This window comes from Nelumbo nucifera, chromosome 3, assembly GCF_055504915.1.
Source record: "Nelumbo nucifera cultivar China Antique chromosome 3, China Antique-T2T, whole genome shotgun sequence".
In the NCBI taxonomy this organism is placed as follows: domain Eukaryota; kingdom Viridiplantae; phylum Streptophyta; class Magnoliopsida; order Proteales; family Nelumbonaceae; genus Nelumbo; species Nelumbo nucifera.
The window spans coordinates 90,126,478-90,147,141 of record NC_142651.1 but is presented as its reverse complement, the minus strand read 5'-3'; the positions used below and the strand labels follow the sequence as shown (position 1 = coordinate 90,147,141).

Genomic DNA, 20,664 nt, shown 5'->3' with positions numbered 1-20,664 from the left:
CCAATTCACCACAAGAGTAGGTTAGCTTAGTATTTTTAGTTCCCTGGAGATATCTAAAACTTCTTTTTATTGCATTCCAACGAGACAATCTTGGGTTAGTTTGAAATCTACTAATCAAGCTAACAACAAAACTTAAATCAGGTCGAGTACAGAGCAATGCATACATAAGGCTGCCTACAACTTGAGCATAAGGTTTCTTAGACGTTTCTTCCTTTTCTTGTTCATTTGATGGGCACATTTCTTTTGTTAGTTTTGTTCCCATAATTATTGGAGTATCAACTAGTTTGCATTCATCCATTCTAAATCTCTTAATGATGGAGTCTATGTATCTTTCTTCTGATAGGGTCAAAGTTCTTATTTTCCTATCTCTCTATCTTTATTCCAAGAATAAAAGAAGCATCACCTAAATCTTTCATTTCAAATTGAGAGTTTAAGAAACTCTTTGTCTTTTCCATTAAATTCATATCATTTCCAGCAATCAAGATATCATCTATATAAAGAGATAATAACACAATGGAACTCCCACTATTTAGGACATAAACATAGCGATCAAAAGTATTAGGAACAAAACCAAGTTTTGTGAGTGCATTGTGAAAAGTATAATACCACATACGAGGAGATTGTTTTAATCCATACAAGAACCTTTTTTAATTTGTATACTTTTTCTTCTTGTCCCTTTATTACATATCCTTCTGGTTGTTGCATATAAATTTCCTCATTAAGTTCTCCATTTAAAAGACAGTTTTTACATCAATTTTAATAGTTCCCAATCAAAATAAGCCACTAAAGCAAGTAAAATTCTAATAGAGGTGAATCTAGCAACTTGAGAATATGTTTCTTCAAAGTCAACTCCCTCTTTTTGTGTGTAGCCCTTAGCTACCAATCTAGCTTTGTACTTTTCTATTGACCCATTTAATTTTAATTTCCTTTTTAAGTATCCATTTACAGCCTATAATTTTCCTACCCTTGGGTGGTTCAACTAAGTCCCACACCTGATTTCTAACCATTGAATCAAACTCTTCATCCATGGTTGTTTTACATTTTTCATGATTAGTATAAGTCATAGTTTCAGTAAAATTTAAAGGATCAATTTCATAATCAATTACGTAGTTAGTTTAGAAAGTATAAAAGTCTTTGTATCTACTAGAGGGAACTCTTTCTCTTTGAATTCTAGTGATTGTATCAACTTTAGGTGGTTCACTAGTATTAGTACTATCAACAACCTTTTCTTTTTCTATTTCAAAGATGTCAACTAATTTCTTTGGATCATTTGGGTCAACTTCATCTTTTAGGAATTCAGAATCCCTGCTTTCAACTAATTCAATTAATCCATCAGATTTGTGTCTCACAAATCTATATCCCTTTGATGTTTCAGAGTATCCTATGAAAGTTGCTCTAAAGCTTTTGGAGTCTAACTTATTTCTAAGTTGATTTGGTACCCATACAAAAGTAGAGGATCCCCAAATTTTCAAATTTGAAAGATCAAATTTTCTCCTATCCAAAGTTCATAGGGAGTTAGCATATTGATTTTTGTTGGGACTCTATTTAAAATATAGACTGTTGTGGCTATTGCTTCCCCCCAAAAATGATTTCCCAAGTTTGAATGGCTTAGCATAGACCTATTCATGGGCCGGGTGGCCCGACGGGCCGGCCCGGCCCGGCCCGACCCCCGGACGGGCTTGAACATACTTATAGGCCCGCGGGCTTAAAGTTGGGCCAAAAAGCCCGACCCACAATAAATTCGAGCCGGGCTCGGGTTTTGTCAAAATAGCCCGGCCCGAGCCCGGCCCGGCCCGATCTAATGTTAAACTTAAAATTAGTTATGTGATTATGTCCATTTGAATAAATTTTTTGATTTAAGAATGTAAAATTGTGTTTTAAAATATAAAAGAAAGGGAAAAATACCATCTTGTAGGCCCATTGTTCATTTAAATAGAAAAAAAATACTATCTGAATTTTTAATTCTAATTTGAATAGGGAAAATTGTTTTTTTTTCAATTAGGTCGGGCTTCGGGCTCGGGCTCGGGTTTCGGGCTTTTTACCAGGCTCGGGCTCGGGCCCAAGTTATAGGCCCGTTGGTCGGGCTGGGCTCGGGCTCGGGCTCGGGCCTAGTATATTTTCATTAGTGACAAGTGAAAGCCCGAACCAAGCCCGGCCCAGCCCAGCCCATGAACAAGTCTAGCTTAGCATGGACCTTGTCATATCTATGAGGGTTATATTTCTCCTTTCAGCTACCCCATTTTGTTGGGGTGTGTAAGAGATAGTCAACTGATGTAAGATTCCATTTTCTAAACAATAATCATTAAACAATTCAGAGGTGTATTCTCCACCCCTATCACTTCTAAGTAGTTGTATTTTCTTTCCTACTTGATTTTCAACTAAGGTTTTAAACTCCTTGAATTTTTCTAAGACTTCAGATTTTTTATTTAACAAATAGATAAAACCATATCTTGAGTAATCATCTATAAAGGTTACAAAGTATTCCATCTTCCTATGGGTTTTCACATTAATTGGTCAACAAACATCAGAATGTATTATTTCTAAAATTTCTTTAGATTTTTTAGCCGTTCCAAATGGTTTTCTATACATTTTCCCTTTTAAACAAGGTTCACAAGTCTTAAAGTCTATATTCATTTTTGGTAACAAGTCATTGTCACGCATCCTCTTTAATTTGTCCTTATTTACATGGCCAAGTCTTAAATGCCATTTATATGAATCTAAGCAAATAGAAAAAGCACAATCAATATAAACAGAAGCATTGACAATTTTATTATTAACATTCAATCGATACAAACCATCTTCTCTAGTTCCCCACAAAAGGATTATCCCATGCTTCCCTATGGATACTTTTTCACTCCTAAAACGGACTTCAAACCCCTTTTCATCAAGACGAGGTATAGAAATGAGATTTTTCCTAAGGCTAGGAACATACAAAGTATCAGACAGAATAAAATCGGTCTCCTCTTTTATAGGAATTTTCACAATCACCACCCCTAGGGCATCACAATAAGAGTTGTTTCCCATAAATAATTTATGTTGCCCTGGTTGCAACTCTTTCAAGTCAAGGAAAGCTTCTTTGGATCCTGCAACATGTTGAGATGATCTGGAATCAATCCACCAAGAGCTCGAGTCAGAATCAGCTATGAATGACTCTGAAACCACACAAATTATGTCCTTGGTGTTAGTATCAGGATTTTGTTTCTTTTTAGAGCAATTATATTTGGTGTGTCCCGGAGCACCACAGTTGAAACAAATCACTTTCTTCTTTCCTTTATTAAAGTTAGTCTTTTTGAACCATTTTCCTTTTCCTTTCTGAAATTTAGGTTTAGGCTTCTCACCTGATTTAGTTGGTTCGGATGTAGTGTGTTTAGTAACTAAGGCTTGAGAGTTATTCTTTTTATTTCTTCTCTCAGCCTCAACAGCAAGTAACATGGGGAGATTCTACATAGTGATGTTTTGGCCAGAGAGGTTAAGGGTCATCACTACTTGTTCCCAAGATTTTGGTAAACTATGTAGAATTGTAGACACTTGTACTTTGTCTGGGATGGAATTTCCTACAGTTGCTAATTTTTTAGCTATTACTATCATTTTGTTAACATTTTCAACAATAGGATCATCTTCTTTTATTGCAAAACCATAAAATTTTTCTATCAAAAACTGAATGTAAGATTTAGTAACCTTCCCATAAGTTTCAGTAACAGCATCAAACATATTTTTGGAATATTGATGTTCTTCAAATCACATTTCAATATGGTTCCATAAAAGTTAGAATAGTAGAACGGAGCTATTTTATTATGTTTTTTGGTATTTATTATGTTTTTTGGTTTCAACAAGAGTGGCATTTTCACTAGGAATTGGAGGAATAGCATCATTTAATATGTAGTCTAAACAATCTTGAGCAAGTATGTGTGCACTCCTCCTTTTCCAGATTGGATAATTTGTCCCATTAAGTTTTTTGGTTCTACTTAACTCTGCAGCCACAGCTTTACTAGCCATTTCTAATATGCAAATGTAATTTGAATAGGAAATAGGGGTACTTAGCTCTGATTATGCCAGACCATGGCTATTGCTAGTTGTTGTTAGTTTCCTCCACTGGTTATGCCAGACCATGAATAAGTATGACCAAAAAAAGATTCTCCATCATTCACAAAAAAGGATAGGGTTGCTCATGGGTCGGGTTGGGTCGGTTTACTGCGATTTTTCCAACCGACCCGACCTGGTCGGGTTACCTAACATAGAAACCAAAACTGACCCAGTGTTAAGCAAAACCGACCTGGTCGGTTTCGGTCGATTTCGGTTCTAAGTTCATCCTTGTGATAAAATCTTGCTAATTTTAAAAACTGTCATAAATTGAACATCATTTCAGTCATCTCCAATGATAAAATTTAAATGAAAAGTTAATCACAAAAGTTGTTCATTAATCACTATTCACTAATCCAAAGTTTCTTAAAACCATTCAAAAACTGGGTGGCCTAATGGGCTTTGGAACTTCATGTTTGAACTAGGAACTAAGTCGGTTTGGTTTAGGTCGGTTTCGGTTTTCTTGTGTGAAAACCGAAACCGACCCGAATCATCGGTTTAGGAATTTGCACAACCCGAAACCGACCCGTGCTGATGAAAACCCGGCTGACTCGGGTTGGGTCAGTTCGAGTTGGTCAGTTTGGTCGGGTTGGGCCTTCTTATGAACAGCCCTAGAAAAGGATTCCTTTACCTCATAATAATAAAAGAAAATAAAAGATAAAATACAATAACCAACCTACACATGTAGGTTTCACAAATAATACAAAACAAAGTTGGCATGTCAAATATGTTTTCATACCATATTCATCAATCATAGAAGACTGATGATGCATGCCTTAACAAAGTTCCAAGCATGGTTTAAAGTATTGATACACAGGAAATGCAAAAATTGCAAGAGGGGTTCTTATATTTGTATACAAATTACAAAGACCCCTCCAAAATCTATGTAAATAGCACTTCAGTGGGTTCAAAAATCGATATGTTTCATATTATATATACCAATAATTGTGATATTTTGAACCTTCTGCTGCGTTTGGAATCAGTGTAAAACGTCGTCAGTGTAAAAATACACCGATAACGTTTTACAGTGAACGTGAAAGTGACCGTTGCTTTTTGAAAAACGCAATGGATGGAAGAGTGTAAAGTTTTACATCGATTATCGACGTAAAACTCCACTCCATCCAAACGCATGCAAAACTGAACCGGAGTGGAGTTTTACGTCGACTATAATTACACGCTCCTTCCAAATGCCTACAAAACCAAATCGATGTAAATATTACATTGATTCTTGATTTACATCGCTTCTAAATGCAGCCTTAAGCTCAATTTGAGAAGAGTGCCAATACAAATATGTACAATGCAAATATACAATATACAAGGCTTTGCACTGTACATATTTATAGAGTGACTCTAGAAATACAGAGAGGTTCCAACAAGATCTATGGTATACTTGGTGCTCATCCAATCAAATATCTCTTAAAATTAGTCTTCCATAGGGATCTGAGGGACCACAAAACCCTGAGATGATGTTTTTTTTTTTCTTTTTGCTATACATTATTATCAGCTATTTGGTCTTGTCAAACTCTTGGAACCTTGTTATGTTCTCCCCTTTCCAGAGCTCCTGCTTATCCCTTACACCCTGTAATGGTTGGCTGGAAAAAGCTATTTGGTTTGGATAAATTCCTCCTACAGTTATGGCATTTTGTTGGGAGATGATGCTAACATAAACATAAAGGTTTACACTTTTGAGCTGCATAGTGAATTTTGACCGCGGATGCTTTTTGTTGTAACTACTTCCCTATTGAATGGGAAACCTAGGACTTTTCAGTAAAGGTGATATGGGTAAATCTTCCTTGCACTCCATGAGAGCAGGGCCTTCAGCCTTTGTTCAAGGTCTTGGACTGATGTTTTCTTTGGGCCATGATCAGAGATGGAGGGAGATTCATAGGGTTAATGTGTCATTTATCTGAGAGCTCATGGACTCTACACCATTGATTATAGAAGCAAGATCTCTGGCTTCTAACATCAACATCTCATCTATGTGGGTACCGCACAGTCTAATACCTTTGTGTAGGATGGGTTTCTTGGCATAATTTTCTTTGGGCTGTACTTGTATCCTTTTTAGCTTTCTGTTGCCTTTTGAGAAGAGGAAAACGTTTCTTTGTTTGTTCATCCCTAAAATAGAAAAAGAGAAAGAAATGAAGACCAATGGCACTAAGTTCTGAACTCCTTTGCTTCCTCTAGCTTCCCACCATACATGCATAGTGCTAAAGTTTCACCACAATGAACTTGTCCTGATTCAGTAATTCAATAAAGTGTTTCCCCTTATCTAGCTAGTAGAGTAATATTAAGCAAGCCAATGTATATAATTCATCAGGAGGTACCTTCTCTTGTACCATTTGGTCAAAGAATTTCACATGCTGTGTGCATCCAACAATGTTAGATCTTCATTTTACAATGTCTCTTTTGCTCATTTTTTTTATGAATAGGAATATTATATTCCATGAGACCACAATTCAAAAAATTACTTAACTCGGGTAAATTATAGATTGACATCCTGTACTTTGAGGAGAGTGACACTTAGCCCTCAGAACTTTCATTTGTGACAAACCCCTGAACTTTTAGATTACAACACTTTGCCCCTGCTCTTAGCATTCCATCAGTTAAATTTAAAAAATATTCTCATGTGACTGTGATGTGTTTGTTTAGACATTGTTAAAACCCCAAACTACCCTTATAACATGGTATGAGACTATTATGTAGAAAATTGATGAAATACAAAAACTAAGAAAATGTAAAAGTGGGTAATTGCAAAAAAAAAAAAATATGGGAAATACTAGAAAACATGAAGAAAGAAAATACAATATATAAAAAGCGAAAATATGACAAAATAACCGAGGAAAATAAACAGAAGAAACAAAATAATACAAAAAACACTAAATAGTGCAAAAATGAAAAATACCATGCTTTGTTGTTTCTTTGATATATATATCAACAACTCTGGTTTTCCAAATTGACCACGTGAAGGGAATGGAAAATGTAACTGTCCCTCGTTTACTCCTGTTACTGTGTGTGTTACATTAGGGCAAAGCAAAAACCCATTAAGAAGAAAGTTTTTTTTCGGGCTTGGGCTTGGGTGAATGGACCAACCAGCCTGATTTGGTATATTGTACTGGAAGAGTTAAGCATCGGACACAGACAGACAATGTAGGAAGTGAGCGTTTAGGAATCAGGAATAAACTTGGAAAGCTTGTTAAGAATGGTGGATGGGAGATACTTCACCATTACTGTTGCATGCTCTAAAGCTGTGGGGGAAGCGGAACCTCAAGGTTTAACTTGCATTTCTTTCAAATTTCGTAATTCTTCTATTGTTGTTGGACTTGGTACTTTTCTCACGTTCTCGGTTGTTTTGTTTGGCAGATTACATGGAGACAACCTAAAAAGTTGATGTTATTTTCTCCTATGATCTCGGGAGGTAGTGAAGTAGACTATAAAATAGCCTTGATTTAAAACAACACTTTGTATTAATGAAATGACTGCCAGACAAATTTGACAAATTTTCAGGTAAAAAACAACACTCTATTAATCAAAATCTAAAAAACTTTCGATTATATGATGTGACAACTCATAATTCACATCAATTTCTACAACACTAAAGAAGTATCTATCTATATCACCAATTTCAATTTGTATTTGCATTGATTAATGATAAAAATAAATGATACCAAAAACATCACCGGGGCCGGGCTAGGTCAAATATGGAGGGGGTCACTTTTGTTCATATCGCTCTTCAAAGTTGAAACAAAAGTCACTCATCATTATGATGATGTATATATTATACACACCTGGTTCCCCCCATCATGGTCACGGGGGCATTGAAAATGATGCCCACGCCATCCCTTTTCAATACGAGACCAACGTGTGACCTGATGACCTTATATCAAGAAATAACTGATTCTCACTGAATTCGAGATCTTAAGACTTTTTGAGTTCAAACTTCAAAGTGGAGTTGCCCACATCCACTTTGAAGCTTAGAAAGCACCACAGGGAAAAGAGTAAAGACCCATGTGCATGTAGGTTTATGCTAATGTACGCACATGTGCATGTAGGCTTAGGAAGCACCACAGGGAGGGAAAAGAGGAAACACCCATTTCAAAGATTTTCTTTTCTTTTCTCTCTCTCTCTCTCTCTTTTAACAAAGGAATGTATTATTTTCACTAAAAATATTTAATTAGTTTACTCTGATTGGTACACCCCCGACCCATGTGCATGTAGGTTTATGCTAATGTACGCACATGTGCATGTAGGCTTAGGAAGCACCACAGGGAGGGAAAAGAGTAAACACCCATTTCAAAGATTTTCTTTTCTTTTCTTTTCTCTCTCTCTCTCTCTCTCTCTTTTAACAATGGAATGTATTATTTTCACTAAAAATATTTAATTAGTTTACTCTGATTGGTACACCCCCATCTGATCCAACTGTGAAACACAACCTCATCCCCCCAGGTCCCAGCCCCAGACAAAGCTGCCTCGTCAGCCCAAACCCAAACCACACCCTCTCCTCCCCCTTATCCTCTCTTCTTTTTTCTTTGCCTGCCTTCTCTCTTTACTTTTGATCCATCCCTTCCTCGTAAAATTACAAAATCGCACCCCGCCCCCCTTGTTTCTCTCTTCATGGGGCTCCTCCCTCCGATTGATTCCTTGGACAACAAGCAACCCCTTTCTTCTTTCTTCCATTTCCCTAGTAGAGCTAGTACATCCTTGACATGCCAAACTGAACTGTGCCCACCTTTCTATGTGCAGCTGCTGTAGTAGCGGAAGCACCAAACTGTGATTTTGCCTGTAAAAGGTTCATATCAACAGCAATTCGATCATCTACTACTACTTGTTCAGCTTTGGCAACTTCTCGAGATAGATAATATGGTGAAGAGTTGACGTCAATGGCTATTTCTGGGGCCATCTTCACTGCCATGCTGCATTGTGCCGGCTGTGGTTTGCCCTGCAACAAGTCCCTCTCAGCCTCTGTGCCAGAGCTTCTTTCTTGCTTTGTGCCAGTCCTGCGGAAAGAATATGGAGGTGGGACAGCCTGAGGAGGAAGAACTGCATTTCTGATCATCATTGCATCATAGCCATCTTTCATGCTACTTGCACCTTCGTATGGCATAACTGGTCCCACAACTTTTCCGGGTTTAGCTGAACAGCAGGCCAACCAACATAATTCACACACCCATATTAGCATACAAACCATGGAACCACTGGCAAATGAATTTAAGACAAAATGTGCAGCATGTTTGTCCTAACAAAATACAAGCTATGGTAAGGTTGGGCCGACTTTTAGACTGAGTTGGGTGTAAATCCCTTGGCATAAACTATCCTTGGTTGTACCCACTAAATAGATACTTTCTACTCATCAATCACTGAAAGAAAGAATGTATTTTCTCCTGGACCTCCTTCAACTGAAGATCTGAAAATTTTGATGGCTGCCATTATGGAGAATCACCAATTCACCATAGGAAAGAAAGGTGCATAGTAGGCCACATGTGTTCACAGGAGCACCAGCATTTCACAAATCCAAGTCAAGGGCTCCATAGGATAAACCAACCAAGGAATTAGATTAACCTTTTTCTCATATCTAGAATAATGGTACATTAGCATTTTAATTTTCACACTTGCACCTTGTACTGTATTATGGTCGCAGTATGAATTTGTGATGATCAGTGGTTCCAATATGAACAGTTCAACAGAATGAAATCATGTGCACACGAGAGAGAGAGAGAGAGAGAGAGAGAGAAAGTGAGAACTCCTACCCAATGGAATCTTATGCGGTGCTTGCAAAGTCCTAGGAATACTTCCAGAAACTCCCTCCATATTTCTGGAGCTTTTATTACAGGCCTCTTCTTGGATTTGTCTCTCTCTCAAAGAAGCCAAGCTTGTTTGATCCTTGGGGGGAATTGTATTGGAATGGACAACTGTTGATCTGAAAAAAAAAAAAAAAAAACACATTGGAAAATCACCTATAACCATTTATTTAAATTTTAAAGATGCCATTCACATTATCAATTACAACCACCTATTAGGAGTCACTTGTAACCAGGAAAGTGTACCATATCTGATTATTTATGTTATGTAACATGTCTACTTAGAGCAATGGGGAAATGGTTAAAATTGCTCATACATTCTAAAAGTGGCTTGTCAAAAATGAACTCAGCCAAGGAAATTACCTCGGCAGAGAAACATGCTTCCTCTCCAATGGAATCACTGGCCCACTTTTACCACCATTTTCTTCAAGATGTGCAAACTGTTTTCTGAATTGATCAACAGCACTGTATACAGAAGATGTACAAAACACATCAGTTTACTGGAGAAATAAACATCATTGCTATTCATCTAAAATGCAACAACATAGGAGGGAAAAAATAATATATAGACAGCATTACAACCTAGGATAGAGAAAACTTGTCCTCTCAGTTCCATTCATGTAATCCTTCAGCAGCTGTTGATGATATTCTAAAATCTCCCTGAATATTAGCTCCCTGATGTCCTCCTTTGTCACCCTCCGTCTCTCAAACTCAAATTCTAGCTTTGCAATTGGCTGGCAGGATGGTTCCCTCTCAACTTTTGCCAGGCCTTTAAAGTAAGGATCAGCTAATGCCTGGAAGAACCACACAACAATCAGTGCCATACTGGAAACACTTCGACTCAAATGACTCAAAAGTAGAATTACTAAGATATGGCCTACATCAAATAAGCCCCAGCTCCATTATATGACTGGTGTGGCCATATGCATTGTTGAGGTCAACGTTCATGACACTAGTAGGTGAGATACTAAGATGCATGTGAAGAGATGGCATGCTTCGGCAGAATGATTCTAACCCACACAAAGTAAAAAGTATAAAACATTTGACTATAAGATCTGGTTACTGAAGCTAACAACTAGCCTTTCTTTCACAGATATCCTATGTGTGAACTAAACAAAAGCTCCTATAACTTGTGCAATATTCTAAAAGATGGGAGTCCCTGTAACCATCCCATTATACAAACCTCTTCGGCAGTTGGTCGGTCTTTTGGATCAAATGCTAACAACCTTTCCAACAGTTTGAGTGCTAAAGGATCTGCATTTGGAAACTTCTGCACAAATGGCACAGGCTGTTTTTTCCTCATGCTGGTTAAGTATCTCCTTGCCTTCTCATTGCGGACCTGAGTACAGTGCAAAAGTTAAGCTTATACTTCATTGATATGATTCAAATATGAAATTCATTTGCTGAAATAAAAGTCATGCCATACCCGTGAGATGGTATCCATGGAAGGTGTTCCAAGCAAATCTGTCATCAAATCCAACTGATGAACAACATTTTTACCAGGAAATAGAGGTTTCCCTGTTAATACCTCAGCGAATATGCAGCCTATGCTCCAAATATCAATTGCAGGGGTATACTGTAACCCAGAAGCCATACTAGTTAAATCATGCCATCAAAAAATGGAAATTTGATACTGCAGTAAAATGCACAAGCAAAACTAACATCAAAACAGACCAGACACATTTACCTGAACAGAAAGATATTTCAACTTGCAGGAGAGTTCAATATCCCTTCCTGAACAAGAATTATTTTAATCTAGGAATTACTATTTACTTATATAGTTAAAGACACTCCTTAAATAAATGCAGTTACTGAACTAAAGAAGCTAGTCTTTCAAACATCACTTACAAAATACAATCACATACAAATGACCATCTTGTCAATTGGGATTTGGTTTGTAGAAGAAAGAAGGATGGAGGTCTAGGTTTGGGGAATTTGAGTTTAAAGAACTTGGCACTTTTGGGAAAGTGACTTTGGAGATACCCCATTGACGTGGATAAACTGTGGCATTTGGTTATAAGGAGAATCATGGAAAGGATTCTAATGGCTGGGACCCTGAACTGTCTACAAGAACTACTTTAGCTTCCCTTTGGAAATCCCATTGCAGGTCTGTTACCGTTGTTCCTGAGACATATTACTATTAGGTATGACTTATGTTCTAATAATAAAATCAAATTCTGGGAAGGCCTCTGGGTGAGGGATAACACTCTAAAAAACCTTTTCCCTAGTTTGCATAACCTGTCTTCCTTCAAGAACTTGATGGTTTCATATTTTGTATCATTCTCTTCGATGGGACTGAACTGGGATCTTGGTTTCAGAAGCAGTTTAAGGATATCCTCCATGTGTCTGACATCCTTAAAATACTGGATGGTGTGATCCTTGATCCCTCCAAGAATGACAAATGAATTTGGATTCTTTAATCCTCCAGATCCTACTCTTGCAGCTCATATTTTGATGACCTTCTTTCTTCATCTTTGCCTTCTACTTCTTTAGCCTTTCCTATTCTTGAGGTTTGGAGAGGTCCTGTGACACCTAAAGCGAGGCCTTTTTGTTGGCAAGTTTACCAAATGAAAATTAAGTGAGAATGTTCAGAGGAAGAGACTAGATTGGTGATTATCTCCTCGTGCCTGCTCCCTTTGTTTGGCTCATGGGGAAGATGCATACCACTTGCTAATCTCCTGTACTTTTGTGGTGAAAATTTGGGAGTGGTTCCTTGAGATGTTTGGTATTAGGTGGATACCACCTCCTACTATGAGTGGTCTTCTCCAACCTAACTTTGTTAACCTTCGCGCTAGAAGAGCAAGAATGATGTGGACATGCAAGAGAGCAGCCATCCTTTGGAAAAAAAGGGGAGGAGAGAAACGTGAAGCTCTTCAATAATGAAGAAAGATCCTTTGAATTCAATTGGTGAAGACATTGATGGTGTTTGAACCTTGTTTTCAGTGGAAGACATTGTAAAAAATTGAAAAATAACAGTTCCATCTTCTCTTCCCAAATCTTCAGTCTCTGTACCATGGTCACCCCCCCCAAGACAATTTGTTGAAATTGAACTTTGATGGATGCAGCAGAGGCAACTGGCAACCCAGGACCTGCTGGGGTTGGGGGAGCATTCAAAGACTCACAGGACAACATTGTGGCATTGTATTTCAGGTCCCATCGGCAGAAGAAATTCCATAGAGGCAAAGATTAATAATGCGGTTGTGCAAGGCCTCAGGATAGCTAGAAGCTGTAAGTTCCAAAACTTAATCATAGAAGGAGATTCCAAGGTGGTGGTACAATGGTTGAAAAATTGTGAGTTAGACAATAGAGTCGTAGACATACAGGAACACAATGAAAAGATCAGAATGTTGATTAAAGACAGAGTGGTAGATGTAATAAGATGGATTTTCAGATCAGCGAATGAGATTGCTAGTACGTTGGGAAAACAAGGGATTGATAGAGATGATCTGTTTTGGGGCATGATAGGGGAGATTGTGTGAAAATCCGTAAGATCATCTAACTCCAAGTGTGGGGAACCCCTCCCCACTGTGGGAATGCTTGGCATCTTTGTACACATTTATTTCTTTCTTTAATAAATTCTGTTATTCATTAAAAAAATGATGCTGTGGTAGATTTGGCTGATGTCTAGCTTGTAATAAATATTATTACAATTCATTTTTATTTGCTAAATAGGTCACAGAAATTTGATAAATAGTTCCAATGAACAATCATCAATAACAAATTCACTATAGGTCACCTTGCAAAATAAAATGGAGGAATCAGGGGGGGGGTTCCTTGGGGAGCAAGAAACAAATAATTAGCAGATAAATCAAGATGTATCTATGAAGTGAAACAAACTTGATTTTCAAGAAGCAACGTCAGACATTCAACCATTTGGTTAAAAAGGAAAGGTGGATGAGACAACAAAAAGATGTCAGGCCTTTGGGAAAACTAAAAAAGATACATTGCACCAATTAAATGGTCAAGCTTATAATGAAGTAAATCTGTAAATGCATATGAAACCAAGCATCCGACTGGATCAATATCAAAATATTAAAAAGAAAATGTTTCTTAAGCATTCATTCAAAACTTTCCCTGCAAACCAATTGATTTGGTCAGTATATTCATGTACCACAACATGCAACAATAACAGGATGTTCTAAAACTGATTCCAGAATTAATGTGAGCCAAGAAAAAAACGAAATTGCTTTAAAGTTTAAGTGAGAATAACCTAAAATACAATCATTTATATAAACATTACATAAACATGCCATGGTAAAATTATGGTATTCTATAAATTGCAAAATTTGATTTTTGTGACAAAAAAAAAACTCAAAATGCCTTATCAAATAAAAACAAAAAGAAAAAAAAAAAAACCCACATCACAATACCTTAGAAAAAAATGATCCACAAAGCTCTGGAGCTCTGTACCATCTTGTTGCAACATAATCCTGCAAAATTGAATGTTTTAGAGAAACAATCATAACAACAATAAATAATAACATCTTCTACCCAAATTTGCTCTGGGAATGAAAAATAAGAATATCCTACTGATAAAAAGAAAAGAATACAGTGTATATATTTGATAACATACCGTCCAAAATATTGTGGTAGGAGCATCATTGAATGCAACTCTTGCTAACCCAAAATCACAGATTTTGAGTTTACAATTTGCATTTGCTAATATATTCTTTGGTTTTAAGTCTCGATGGTAGACATTAGCTGCACCAAACAAATTTAAAGTTAAAGCCTCAAATATTGTTTCAAAACCAAATGCACAAAATAAACACCAATACAACATGCATTTCAGAAAGAAGAGGGCAGACAAAATAGCATGTTCTGATGTGGTAAATGGAAAACAATTTGAAGGTGTATGAGCTTTCAATGAGAAGGGGTTGGGATAGGATAAAATGGATGAATGAAACACAATTAGACATTCATGACAATGACAACAACAACAGCAATAATGACAATGAACTCATAAACAAATAAGATAATAATCTGTTGCAGACATAAGCAATAGCAATAAAACAGTAAAGAACTATCAAGTTACCTGTATGAATATATTTCAATGCACGTAACAGCTGGTAAAGAAAAAACTGATAATGTTCCCGTGTCAAGTCATCATTGGCTTTGATGACTTGGTGAAGATCTGACTCCATGAGCTCAAAAACAACATAAATATCCTTGAAGTCCCTTCTTGAGGGTGGTAACATGATATGTTTTATTTCAACAATGTCAGGATGCCGTAGAAGTCTGAGCAGCTTGATCTCACGTAAGATTCGGGCAGCATCTGATATGTGCTCAAAAATATCATGTATTTTCTTTATTGCCACCTTTTCTCCCGTATGTGTGTCAATGGCTGAGCAAACAACACCATAGCTTCCCTTCCCTATTACCTCCTGAATTTTGTATCTGTTGGCATCACCATACTCAGCAAAGAAATCCATCTCTGTTGGATTCTGTAGAATAAAGAACAAAATCAGATTTCTTAATTAATATTTAACATGCCCATTCCCCATATTGGTTCAACAGAAGTAGCACATGGTAATCAAAAAAACAAAAAGATAATAAAAGGCATAACTATTCTAACAATAAGAGCAAGAGATAAATAACAAGCGAAGAACTTCGTTTTACTACAAAAAAACACCACCCAACTCTACCTCGAAGAGATAAACTCTAATTTTAGAATAAGAAATGATGGAGAAAGAACTCTTTTGAGGATGAAAAGAGTATACACAATCACAAAGCAAAGAAACTGTCTAAAAATGAGGAAATATATATATTTAATTCTAGACTTACATAGTTCATGCAGCACCAACCATCAATCAGCTCTCTATCAGTTTATCTACCAATGAAGGATAGTATTTCTCTCTATGAATATAGCAGCTTTAATAATCAATCACACCAGTTCACTAGAAGTTGATTGGGCAATAATGAATTGCATTTCTATGTACGGACATAGCATTCATTTTCTTTCAAACAGAACATGTATGCTGATCACGAACATTATATGAGAACTTCATATTTATTTATGGGGAATCCCAGCAAATGATGTTAGACAAATTGTTAAAGGAAGTGGCAAACAACATCCAAGCCTTTAGCTTCACATAGCACGAGACAACAAAATTTCCTACAACTTTGAAGAAATATCTAGCAACGCTCCAACTATTAGAAAAAATAAAACAAATAATTTTTTTTTCGTTTAATATAAAAGTACGCAGCCATGGGACACCAGAAAAAAGATGAACTGTGTTCCCGACCAAGAAAACTAGTCAAATAGAAAGACAAATATGATACCAAGAAAATTATGACTAAGAGACAGAATCAGGTTCTACAGAGAGATAATTGCTAAATCACGTAATGGCAGTGAAACCTAAGATGATTGTACAGAGGTATATGCTTCATCCTACCGGAATTAGGACATCAATCTTGTGAAAAAAGAACGCTTTTTTGTTGATCAATAGAAATAACACGAAATTTAAAAAATAAAAGTACCAGTTCAGAAAACAATTAAAAAAGAAGGGGATCTGAAAAGAAAGCGAATCATGGACAGAATAATTGGTCTTTATGAGATATTTCAGCTTATCAACCTAAGGTGCGCTTATAGATCCATCAAATCACTCTCAATTGGTAGACAGATAGAATCGACCAGCTCAGTTCGTCCAAAGACCCAATTTTTAGCCAGAAAAAAAAAAGAATAAGATGAAATTAAGTCAATGATTCAAAGTGAGTTAATCCTTTTATAGTCCAGAATCCAGATCTCACACGAGGACCATTCCTTCAAAGCCCAAAAATTCAAGAAAGAGAACCAACAGAAAAGAGATCAACAGACGCTAACCTTCTTTCGCTGATCTTGCTGCATTTTCACAATCTCTATCTTCACCCTTGCAAAACAACCACTGTACGTATATCTTGCTCTGTGCTCATAACCAAACTCGAACTCAGAAAGGAAAGGTACCAACCGTAGCGGAAATTAGCCACATTTCCCCCATCTACCCCTGCTCCGTATAACAAGCCCACAGTCGCGCCTTACTCTCTTGGAATTCTTGATGAAACATAGAAACCAAACCAAATCCCTCATGCACTCCTCCTCCTCAGCTGCCTTGTAAACCCTAAAAACCACAAAGACGAAGGCAACAACGACGATCATAGAGTGATCAGCCGCCTCATCAACTTCAGCATCGCCGGATCAAATAACCCAAATCCCAACTGAAACATGTACAGGTAGATCGATACTCCAAACTACAGATAGATAGATAAATACACGCGTTCTTTCTTTCTTTTCTCTGTTCTTTCACGCGGACTTCATGCCAGACAAACTTATAAAAAAAAAATGCAGAGAGCTGGCGAATGTCGATTCTTTGTTACAAACAAGAGAATCAATGGAGATTAGGGTTTCGTCAACCCTAGGCTTCAGAAGATCTCAGCACAGAGACCAGAGAAAGAAAGAAGATAGAGACAGAGCGAAGATAAATCAGTGGTTTCTGCCATGAATATAGAGCTATTTGTACTTGTCTTCTTTGGTCCGAATCGTATATACGTATTCCGTATACGGATTAGATACGGCAGTGGCCGTACATGGTAATTAACGCAAACAATGAGTCTTTTTCGGCAAGAAAAGGTTTCGGCAGGTGAGCGGAAGTGGATAATGGAATATTCTTTGCTCATCGGCTAATGGTTATTGGTTAAACTTAAAACTTGAAAGGCGTTAAGCTGCCGAATTTATCCTTTTCCTTCTGGATAATATTGTAAATAAAAAATTATTCATTTCCAATATTTATCGATGGCGAATATTATGTACACGTGTCGCGTTGTAGGCAATCTGGAGACAGATATCGGAACCGTCTGGTGAGGAAAGGGACCCACGATCTAACGGTCAGAAGGGAAATTTTAGATTTTGATCACGTTGAGCACATGTTAGGCGTTTCGCGGTTCGGCGGTTCCTTGCATGAGTAGCTTTCGCCATTCCAACTAGGAAGCAAATTAATAATGGTCAATGACTCGATGCTGTGCTAGTTGGGTTTGGGGGACGTGACCGACTCGGCCAAATTGGTCGGATCGGTTCGACCTGACCCGTTGACTGAGAAGAGAAACGTGGGGGAGACCATCATTTTCATTGAATATGGCGTTGTTGGACTTTTGGGTGGATCCAAACACGAAATGATTGATTTTTATAATTATTTTTGCATTTAATAAAGATAGATTTATTAGTGGAAAATAAGAGGTTTAACAAACAAGTCTCTAGGTTAACATTAAGTCCCATGTCCTTTTCATCAATCATTTAAGACTTTTTTCCTTGTATCTATCTTCTTTTTAAAAGGAACTAATCACAAAGAATGAATCCAAATTGAATAGTTCTATTCAAAGGTTCAAAATATCAATACGTATCTCACAGTATATCGATTTCTGGATTGTAGGCAAAAAGTAGAGAAAGAAAGGGAAAACCAAACACAGCCTTAGTGTTTAACATGTTTTCTGAAAAGGCCCCAAGGAAAATCATTCAACCATGCTCAGTTGAAAAGTCTAACAGGCCAAGTATGTATCCTATAAAGAGAAAGGCCGATCGAAAAATGAGCATGAATGGCATTTATTGAAATTTAATAAAGAACCTTTACAAGTTGTTGAAATATCTTCATACCTACATTCATACTTTAATCCTTGATTCTTTTATAAGAAAAAAAAAATTTGTATGCAATCGCTTCTTCATCCTCTTTTTCTTCATCAAATCAATGTACTAATTATGGGTATGCAAGGTGCCAACTAGCGGGTTGGTAAGGTTTCTTATTGGTTGCAGTGGAGACTTGGGATTGAATCCCACCTATAAGGCTGCAACAAGGTTAGGGGATGGGCTATCCTTTTAAGGAGCATTATTTTTAATCTAAATAACAATAAATAAGTGAAATCTTCATTTACCCCCACCTTGCAAATTTTTATTTCACCGTACAAATTTTCATGTAGTGAAAGGTAACTTTTTACTGCAATCAAACAAAAAACGGTAAATTTTAAAATAAAAATAAATTACAATTTGCACCAAAACCATTTGCACTATGTACCATGATTTTGCATCAGTGCAAATAAATTTGCATTGCAACCAAACACAGTCAAAATGATTTGTTGATGGTGCTATTTTTGTAATCACAAGTGGGAAATATGGACAAAATATTTGTTGTAAAACCTAATGAATTATTAATTTTAAATTAGTTTATAAATGTCCAAAAATGTACTATTCCATCCTTGTATCTATATTTTGATGATTAAGAGTATCTCGTCACCCATCTCAAATGCCAACATAAAGGAAAGCACAAAATGAAATGAATTCATTTCCACTTCATAACCAAACACCCTCACAAGTTTTTTTTTTCTCCTTTTTTTCTTTTCATCCCTCTAAAGTGTTTTAAATTATATCAATTGTTCCAATAGAATTTGGCACACAATGGAAATGAACTCATTGGGCAATTTCAACTAGAGACAACACCACCTAATAAAGCTTGGAAAGGATGGTTGCTTGTTCCATCCAAAATCTATCTACCTCTATAGCTCTATCATATAAATATTGCCTAAAAAATAAGCTTTCCAAATTAAAGCAAGAAAAGCAAAAGGGAGAACAAAACCTACATTTACATGCAATGTTTTCTTTAGGCTCGGTTTGGAAGGAGTGTAAATACAAATATGTACAGTACTCCAGGTATAATTTGGATTGGCTAACCCCAAGGTTCGAAGTATTGATACATCCCGTTACAATGGAAGGGGTGTATTGGTACCTTGTACCATGTGCTTTTTAATCTGTTTTTTTAATATTTCCTAAAATTAGTCTGAGGGATAGGTTTAAGCATATATTAATATATAAATTATTTGGAGATTAACCTTAAAAAAGGTGTATCAACACCTTGCCGATATGATACAGTACGGCCAATACAAGATATATCGTGTTGATACTTTGAACTTTGGTTAACCCTAAGCAACCCTAAAAAAGGGGGAATAGACGTGGATTTAATTTAAATTGGATTAGGGTTAAAGATGCAAAATTCCAGCCTATATAAAGTTGGGTATTCTTCTTTTTTTTTTATTAACCGGATTAAGTTTGATGTATTTGGCCAACCAGACCCACATGAACCCAATGTACACTTGCATATTCTTTTGTTTTTTTTCTTTGTTTTTGGCAAAGGGGAGAGAAATTATATTATAAACTAAAAGAAAGTTACACATCCACTCTGATTCTGGCCCAACAAAGTAGTTCTCAAGCCAGTCAAAAGAGTTTTCAGATGTTCTACTGCACCTAATGTTTCTTGATTTCTCTGCCCCACTAGATGAGCCATTACAGGACTATACAAACATCAAAGTATTTCATATGATATACAATTTCTTCAATTAGTAACTGTTCCATCCATTTGTTATTTGTATCTGATTTGATAACTATTGCACTAATTATCTAGCACAATCCGATAAGCAAAGGATTAATGAACACAGAACAAAAGCTTGAACAACACAGCTTTGCTCTATTGCTACAACAAAATTTTTATATGAGATAGAACAATAAAATCCATTGCAGGGTGAAGATTATTCACAAATGAGCCATCAGCAAATATTACATGCAGGTCACTTTGATCAATCAAAGCATGAATGGATTGAGGATTTTCATGAGAGTGTACCATCAGCTTGCAATCACTCACATGTTCTGGAATGAAGTAATAGTTAAGTTTTGTCATAACCTGTGCAGGATTGGAGATATCTTCTCTAAAGGATTTGTTATTTCTTGCTTCCCAAATCAGTCTGATGAGAATAAGCCGTTTGGACAGGCACCACTGTT

The 20,664-nt window shown here is 36.6% G+C and overlaps 1 protein-coding gene across 1 annotated transcript; it reads right to left on the bottom strand.

Annotated features, from left to right (window-relative positions):
• Positions 1 to 8,438: 8,438 nt before the first annotated feature.
• LOC104590548 (mitogen-activated protein kinase 7-like) lies at positions 8,439 to 17,336 on the bottom strand. The gene is made up of 10 exons (XM_010249262.3): positions 16,696 to 17,336; positions 14,908 to 15,316; positions 14,449 to 14,576; positions 14,246 to 14,305; positions 11,302 to 11,451; positions 11,059 to 11,214; positions 10,458 to 10,669; positions 10,239 to 10,340; positions 9,825 to 9,994; positions 8,439 to 9,210 (listed from the first exon to the last, which is right to left on the bottom strand). The coding sequence occupies exons 1-10, from the start codon at positions 16,717 to 16,719 to the stop codon at positions 8,768 to 8,770; spliced, it is 1,854 nt and encodes a 617-aa protein (XP_010247564.1). The 5' UTR covers positions 16,720 to 17,336; the 3' UTR covers positions 8,439 to 8,767.
• Positions 17,337 to 20,664: the final 3,328 nt, after the last annotated feature.

Bases quoted from the DNA above. Each gene is read 5' to 3' on its own strand.
- LOC104590548 (XM_010249262.3), bottom strand. From the start codon at position 16,719: ATGCAGCAAGATCAGCGAAAGAAG. The intron at 14,306-14,448 runs GTATGTTATCAA...TCAATTTTGCAG, and splicing joins CTACCACAATATTTTGGACG to GATTATGTTGCAACAAGATG. The intron at 11,452-14,245 runs GTATTGTGATGT...TCTGGGTTACAG, and splicing joins GTGGATCATTTTTTTCTAAG to TATACCCCTGCAATTGATAT.